Source organism: Xiphophorus hellerii, chromosome 15 (genome assembly GCF_003331165.1).
Source record: "Xiphophorus hellerii strain 12219 chromosome 15, Xiphophorus_hellerii-4.1, whole genome shotgun sequence".
In the NCBI taxonomy this organism is placed as follows: domain Eukaryota; kingdom Metazoa; phylum Chordata; class Actinopteri; order Cyprinodontiformes; family Poeciliidae; genus Xiphophorus; species Xiphophorus hellerii.
Window position 1 is genome coordinate 16,839,061 of NC_045686.1, and position 7,825 is coordinate 16,846,885.

At 35.9% G+C, this 7,825-nt stretch overlaps 1 protein-coding gene and 1 long non-coding RNA gene across 2 annotated transcripts; one reads left to right on the top strand and one right to left on the bottom strand.

The window, feature by feature from the left end:
• Positions 1 to 400: 400 nt before the first annotated feature.
• Positions 401 to 2,946, bottom strand: LOC116733714 (uncharacterized). Its single transcript, XR_004342092.1, has 2 exons — positions 2,741 to 2,946; positions 401 to 1,787 (listed from the first exon to the last, which is right to left on the bottom strand). It is a non-coding gene; the product is annotated as an uncharacterized LOC116733714 (long non-coding RNA).
• A 1,078-nt stretch (positions 2,947 to 4,024) lies between these two features.
• On the top strand, positions 4,025 to 7,598 carry atraid (all-trans retinoic acid-induced differentiation factor). Its single transcript, XM_032585588.1, has 7 exons — positions 4,025 to 4,136; positions 4,288 to 4,421; positions 4,684 to 4,752; positions 5,136 to 5,207; positions 5,300 to 5,421; positions 5,530 to 5,630; positions 5,734 to 7,598. The coding sequence occupies exons 1-7, from the start codon at positions 4,044 to 4,046 to the stop codon at positions 5,836 to 5,838; spliced, it is 696 nt and encodes a 231-aa protein (XP_032441479.1). The 5' UTR covers positions 4,025 to 4,043; the 3' UTR covers positions 5,839 to 7,598.
• The last annotated feature ends 227 nt before the right edge of the window (positions 7,599 to 7,825 follow it).

The window sequence follows — 7,825 nt, forward strand, 5'->3', positions numbered from 1 at the left end:
GAAAATACAATTTTGCTAATTCTAGCTAACTTAGAACAAGAAACGTTGGGGTGGTGCGGTGGAAAAGCACAACCCATGTATGTAGGCCTCAGTCCTGAATGTGGACATCACAGGTTCAAGCCCCGGACTGATGACCTGTGCTGTGTAGCTTCATTACTGGCTTTCCTGTCTGATCACTCTCAAAGGAAGAGCAAAAAAACCCTTAAAAAGTAGGAAAAGTTTTGTCTTATAACATCAGACAGTGAGAAAAAAATTGCACATGACTTTTTTTATTATTATTTATTTTTTTATTATATATTTTTTTACATTAATCAACTGCTCATAAATATCTGGTATCAACTCTACTATGCAAACTCTTGGTAAACAAAACAATGAAGTTTGTTTGTATTTCACAAAGAACTGGTTTTCATGTGTTCAATTTATGACGTAATTCTTGCTGTACTGCCATTTTGTTTACATCTCAACCATACATTGTCAATATCTTTAGTTTAACAGAACAGCATTGTGTTTGAAAAAAATATATATTTTTCATTAATCATAATGCATACCCATTTAAAAGGATTGATATTTGGTACATAACTGATTATCATAGAACAATAATTAACTTTGCATCAGCGTTGTTTCTTCAAATGACAGTGTGAAAGCAAAACAAACTATGGATTGGGAAATGAAAACATGTCAACAAAACTGTATGTTTTACTTTTATCAGCACAGTAACAGCTTGAAGACTAATGTCAGGTCAAATCAGAACTCTACAATAAAATTATGACAGCAATAAACTTTCATGTTCTAGCAGAATGATGTCAAAAATGTTATGTTTGCTTGCACACAATATGTCTTTAATTAAATGCAGTGCAGGAAGTCCTGTTTAGAGGGCACCTATCAGACACTGCAAAAACTATCAAATGGCATGATCGAGATAAACAGCAACACTTTTTAAATTATCTTCATGCGCACTGAAAGTGGCTAAATACTTTGAAGAGCTTTTATTATTTCTAGTAAACATACCAGCAGATTTGCTTTTAATACTTTTTAAAACAAAAACATTACAGTGAACCAGTGAACACTTCTACCTGAATAAGATTAAGAAAGCAGAATTGGATGAGGCTTTTATCCAAAAAGTCTCCTGTAAAGTGACCATCATCCAGAAAGGTTTGAAATAAGTTCATCCAAAACTGTGCACTCTGTTTGCGGAGGGTCGACCACCAGCCTTCTATGCGCTGGTTGGATGTACTTCTTCCGTAAAGGAAACTTTTGTCCCCTGCAAAACTGTCTGTGTGGTTTTGCTGCAGAAATATCTGCATTTGTTCAACACAAATGTTTTCTGTGCCTCTGTCGGCACGTATCCTCTCTGAACATCCGTTGACGCATGAAACTGTTTTCAAATAGTAACTTGCAATCAATTTGGGGTCATTGTTCGTGGTATAAGCCTCCATCCATAAAACATGTCGGCTAAAACCATCTATACAGCCACTGATAGCAATGCCATAAGGTTTTAGTTTATCGTAGCCAGAGTGCATTTGGTCCTCTGCAATTGTACTGACGTCTTCTCAACCGTCGTGCTCGTCTCAGTTCCACACCTTCTGGGTCAAACAATTTGATCAAATGTCTCACAGTGTCTTGTGACACCACAATCCATGTTGAACCGCACGAAGATGTAGCCACCAATAACCTTGCATTTGTCCATTAGTCATTATTTGTTGTTGGATAAAGGCCAGCACTTCTTCAAGGTCGGACTGATTCTTTCTTCTAAACAGCCCAAGTCTTCTGCAAATTCTTCTATCAATCTGCACACAAACAGATGAGAAAGGACAATTATTTACTCTGCACATCAACGTTAAAGTTACCTTTTAGATTGTACCCTTAGGTCCCTGCTTAAAACGATTTACTGTTTTGGGGAGAATTACAATAACAGCAGCAGTAAAAGTTCAATCCTCTATTTTACCGAAAAAGGAAGGACTGGATTGGTTAGCATGTAAGTATAAAAACACAGATTCATAAATATACAGTCCGTTTAAGGTAAAAGGTATCATGCATCAAAACACACAAGGAAATATTGTTAACAGTTCCTTTTTTATTACAAAAATTAAACATCACATTAACTTTGATTTAGTTAAACGAAGCCTACCATTTCCACACCTGTGCGATAAATGTGCTGATAGTTTAGTTCAGGGATTGAGATGTAATTTCAGTCCTGAACTGACACATTACATTGCAAGAAAATGATTTTGTGATTCTCATAATGTAACTTTTTCCAACGCAGTAACACAAACATATGATATACATAAGATAAAATAGCACAGATATGCACATTAGTTGGTGTTGGTGAAGAGATCCTACGATCAGATCTACAGCCAGCCGCAGATCGGTGCAAGTCATACATTTTCCTTTTAAATATTTGCATATATAAACGTTTATGTCACTTTATACTATAGTTTCTGTCTTCCACTGAACTAAAAGTTACACAATTTAACACAGCGGGCATCTTATTTAGAAGGTGGCTGACATTCAACTAACCTTAGTTTCATTGTAAAACATTCAAACAAAACAATAAAATAAAGGCACCAAACATTTACGGGACAATTCCAGCAATCACCAGCTGTTACATCCTTTATTCATCTGTGTGATTTAACATTGTAAATCAGCTTATTGCTATAACCGCGTGAGCTAACAAACATGCTAACTACTAGCCATAACCGTTGGGCTTTAGACACCAAACTATCTCATTTGATTTACTCACCTTTTGTTCTTCCATTAGTGCAATAGAAGCTTCGGGGACTCCTCTGGCACGTAAAAAGTCACTTAAATCAGACATCTTTCTCCAAAACGTCAGCTGTCCGCCACAACTCGCGTCTGTCTGTGGTTCTGAAGCTGGTTGCTTGCTGGCGCCCATCGGTCAGAATTGTGGTTTCTGAATTTTTTTTTTTTTTTCTTTTTTTTCGGGACACTGAATTTTTTTTTTTTTTTTTTTTCGGGACACTGAAATTTTTTTTTTTTTTTTTTTCGGGACACTGAAATTTTTTTTTTTTTTTTTTGGGACACTGAATTTTTTTTTTTTTTTTTTTTCGGGACACTGAAATTTTTTTTTGTTTGTTTTACATGAGAATTCAGAGATTTTTTTTTTTTTCTGGGCCATAATTTTTTTTTTTTCAGTGGCCCTAATCCTCTTCCGTAGACAGACCCTGATTAATTTGCACAAAATGAAATTGTCCTATAGCTGTACCTACACATCATCAAAGAGAACGTTGGCAGCCTTGGGGCTATGCATATTTCTAACACACTGTTATATGTTTGCACTCTTATGATTTGCAGATATAGTTAATATTTATTTTTCAATAACAGCCAATGAGTAGTACTAAAATTAACTTATATTTTTGTGTATAAAATTATTGATCAACTTTTTATTGAATGTTAATTTTAGTACTGCTTTAATATAGAAAGCCCTATGGGGACTGCATTGGTTCCCGAGGAGAACCTGACACTCACAATATGGCAGACGCATTGACCTGCCGTTTTTTTTTACAGGGACAATGAAGTCAATGACCTAAATGTCGAAATAAGGCTTATATTTCCCTAAATTATTCCCTATGCATACTAAAGAAAATATGATGTACATAACAGTTAGTTGTGCACTTAAAAATTAAATTTCCACATGCCACATTTGTGAGACTTTCTCCCTGTTTTTTAGTACAATCCGAAGTGACAGCAAAAACCTGTCTAAACGAGTTACTTTTAAAAAGGTTGCAGTTTTACTAAAATAAACCATAGATAATTAAACATTTATGATATATTAATATTTTCCTGTTTGAGTATAAACAATCACAAAATTTCTATGTAAAATGTTTTGCCTTAAAACATGAAAAAGAAATCTGTGATAAATCTTACAGAATTATATAGCCATGCGGACGTTATTTTTTGTTCTATAAGCGCCATAAACAAAAGATTAACTTCCATGAAATCGTCCTTATCCGCATGCGTAATTGCGACGCAAAATTACCAGCTTCCCGTCACGTGACCACGTCATGTGACTTCAGTCAATAAAAATGAAAGTACTAGTCAGCTGGTGTGAAGCTGTAGCTCTTATTTTTATTCTTAAGTTGTGTTTTAACGCGAGTTATCAGCTGACTGGGCTGCAGGTAAGACTAGAGTGCTCCCCACTGGAGTAATGTCGCAACAAATTCTGATAAACCAGCTTGTTTTGGTGGGTTTATAGACCTCGTAGGGGATGTCAGTGTCAGTTTGTTGTTTACTACTTTTTTTGTGTGGTAATGTAATTTCAAATCGCAGGTATGTTCGCTCTGTGGTGGTACTGTCCAAAACAACACCTACGTGGGTGACTTCTGCACTTTATCCGCTGGACGGATTGACAAGAGGTGCTGTTTAGCAAATGATAACTCGAGCGACCCTGAACGCATCATCGGGTATGACAGAAATATCAATACTGCGCTCAAAGTGAATGTTGCAAGGCTATTTTTTTTTTTTTTTTTTTGGCCTTAAACATAGCCAGACTAGTACAAAAAATACAAATTAAAAATAAAGGGGTAAAGAAGACAAATAATTTGTTATGTAGAATTTCATAATTCACCTCACATTGTCAATGCGTCTGTAGGGAAAACGTAGAATTTTAGAATGAAGTTTTATTTTTAGTAAATTGTATGTTCATATTTGGTTTTGATTTATCAGGTTGGATTTATCCAGTTGTTCACTGACTCAAATGGAAGACCTTTCAGGAGCATCCACAGTGGTGGTGATGTAAGTACTCTACTATATGAAGAAAAAACATTCATAGCCCTTGAAATTTTTTCACATTGTGGACACATTTCAACATGTAACCTCTAAGTGTTCTATTGGGATATATATATATATATATATGTGTGTGTGTGTGTGTGTATTTCTTTTCCTTCTTACAAGTCAACATTTTGGGTCACTTTATGTTGTTCTGCTAAATAAAACAAGTGTAAAGTTGTTCTGCACCATTTCTTGCAAATAATTATACAGTGTTGAGCAGAAATAAACATATTTGTTGATATTTTGCACATTTAATGTAAATATGTCACACTTAATCTTAGGTATAACCAATATCCGTAACATTTCTTTCTTTGTTCTTGATAAGATTTTTATTATTTTTTTTGCAGAGATCTCTCACTGAATCCCATTACCAACATCAGTGACAAAGTCTTCCAAGGATTTCTTGACCTAAAATTCTTGTAGGTGTCTTTGAAATGATCATTTTATCTGTTTAAATTGGTACTGGTAATTTAAAAATCTTTTTCTTCAACAAATATCAATGTGTCTTCAGGATTTTACCAGAGCACATAGCTTGTCCAGGTGGGAATGCTTCATGGCAACAGATGGACGTAAAACAAGGGAAGCAGCTTTGTAAGGACCAGAAAAACATGTGCAACCAGACAGGACAGATGTGTAGGTTACCGTTCAGCAGATATTTGTTACACAACATGTCTGAGATATCTAAAAAATTACTTGTTTTGCAATGTGTGGCCTTTGTTGACATTTATTGGGAATCCATAGCTATGAATTGTCCAGAAAACTCCCTTTGCGGCCCCTATGGTCCCGGCTTCTTTGAGTGTCACTGTGCTGAAAATTACCATGGATACAAGTGTCTTCGGCAGGTGGGTACTTAGAGACATTTTTTGGTTGTTGTTCTTGTATTATTACTAAATTAACATAAGCACAAAGACTTTTTAAACAACACATTTTTAAACCTGCTTACAGGCGGAATTCCCAGTTCTGAAGGTTTTCGGGCCTCTTGCAGCATCCACAGTTGTCATCTCCTTCCTGTTGTGGATTACCCAGAGACGCAAAGCCAAATCACTCTGAGTCTGAGCTGCTTTTAATCTGACAAGAAACAGACTCCTGAAAGAGATAATAATGCTGACAAAGCCCACGGTGGCACCACACTCTGGTGTGAATATTTTACAAATGTTACTGTATTCGTTTTCAGGGGCAGCTGTATTTTATTTTGGGGAGAGAAAAAAAAACTGGCATTTTTATTATAATTAATGTGATATAATTTTTAGGTAAAAACATACATTTTAAAATATGACCTAATTTTTTGACAAATATTACCACTGGTGTTGCTTTTTTAAGTAGACTTGCAGATAACAGTGAACACTGAATTATTCTGTCAAACAAGTGCTAACTGTGTGCGAGTTTACACCAGAAATAATGTTTTGCATGTTTAGAAAAAGTTGAGCAACAACTCATTGCATGCTGACTCTGTGTTTTAATATTTTTTTGCGGGGTGACAGTGCTGCCAAGAAGGGGCTGGTAAGAGGAGGAGGCAGCGGGTTAGCTGTGTTAAATTTAAACCAAAACTGCAAGTTTAGTTGCACTTTAATGATGATTTTATCCTCTTCAGTTCAAAAGTGTTATTGTTTAAATGTATCCAGGATGGAAAAAAATTATGTTATAGTGTTTGAGTCCTGCTATGGCAGCTTAGACAAACGGGTTGGTGGGTCTAGCTGCTCAGCAGTGTCATAGCAGATTTGTTGTACAAACTTTGGAGATTTAATCTTCCTGCTGTTGTATAATTGCCTTTAGTTTTTTTTTTTTTTTATTTGGCTAACTGACAACTATTCAAGGGTCCAGCATGGTCAGACTGAAGTCGAACTGTCGATGCGCGGTCACAAGGTTGCAGGACGTTTGTTTTTGTAAACACTGTTCAAAGTCCTCAAGACTTTGAATGGAGCTCTTGTGAAACCCTTCCTGCTGCAGAAAAGGTCATGGTGTTTTGTCATATGTGTGGCTTACAACACTAAAGTAAACACAGAGGTCATAGCAAAGAGGAACGACTATTACGATTTCAGAGGTGGAGAAAAGAATGATTGACTAGCTGCAATGTCGCATTTTATTTTAGTTATTGGAAGCCAAAAAAAAGAACAAAAGGCCTCAGTGGGACATTTGCCAGCTGCAATGGACCAGAACCGAACAGGGGCAGTTTAGTGTTGTGTCCCAACAGTATGTACTTCCTCACAGCCTGGGATAATTCCTCTTTAAAGCTATCCATTCTGCTCTCTGGGTAAAAAAAAACAGCTTCTGAAAGTTGACTAGTTGGGGATTGTCACAAGCAAACACACCCACACCCAATTCAGAGAGGTTGTGACGAGAAGGGATGGACAACATAAGGCTAAGAACAAAATGACTGCAACAATGAGAACCGATTTCAGCACTTCGACTCAACCATGAAGGGCCAGAACTCTCTCTTTCATGAGTTTCAAAGTCTTGTCCTGAAATACAGTCCACAATCTGGATGTGGTTTTTCTGGTGTATCTCTCTTTATCTAGTTTAAAGTTCAGGGTTTTAATAAAGATTTTACAATAGCATATTATTTTCCTCTTTTTATGAGATATTTTACTGCTTCAGTGTTAGATCTTGTGTCAGAAGTTTCCACTTTGTACTGCTGTACAAAATGAAATATTACCCAGGTTTTCAAGATTTTTCTGGAAAATGATAATGAAATGAAGTTTCTGCAAAGAATCAAAAGTTTATTGATAGAGTCAAGATCTTTAAGGCCTCCTCACTTTTCCTTTGCAAAATGGTGCTACATTGTGCTGAAAATAAACAGATTTTGCTCTCGATCAATGTTTTGACACTATTTTTTATAAATGGCAGAAGCAGTGGGCTAACTTATGGGTTGAAGAATGGCAAGTTAAAAGTCTATGGATGGGTCACTTGGCCTGACATAAGACTCATTGCAGCATTTACCTTTTTAGAAGAGTCCTTTTTTTGGTATCCCAACCAATGAAATTTTTATTTTTTTAAAGAAAATAAAAGTGCTCTGTTGTAAAATTCTGCAACATTTTGT

Excerpts from the sequence above, each read along its gene's own strand:
- atraid (XM_032585588.1), top strand. The coding sequence starts at position 4,044 with ATGAAAGTACTAGTCAGCTGGTGTGAAGCTGTAGCTCTTATTTTTATT. Across the intron at positions 5,208-5,299 it reads TTTCTTGACCTAAAATTCTT|GATTTTACCAGAGCACATAG; the intron begins GTAGGTGTCTTT and ends ATGTGTCTTCAG. Across the intron at positions 5,422-5,529 it reads CAACCAGACAGGACAGATGT|CTATGAATTGTCCAGAAAAC; the intron begins GTAGGTTACCGT and ends GGGAATCCATAG.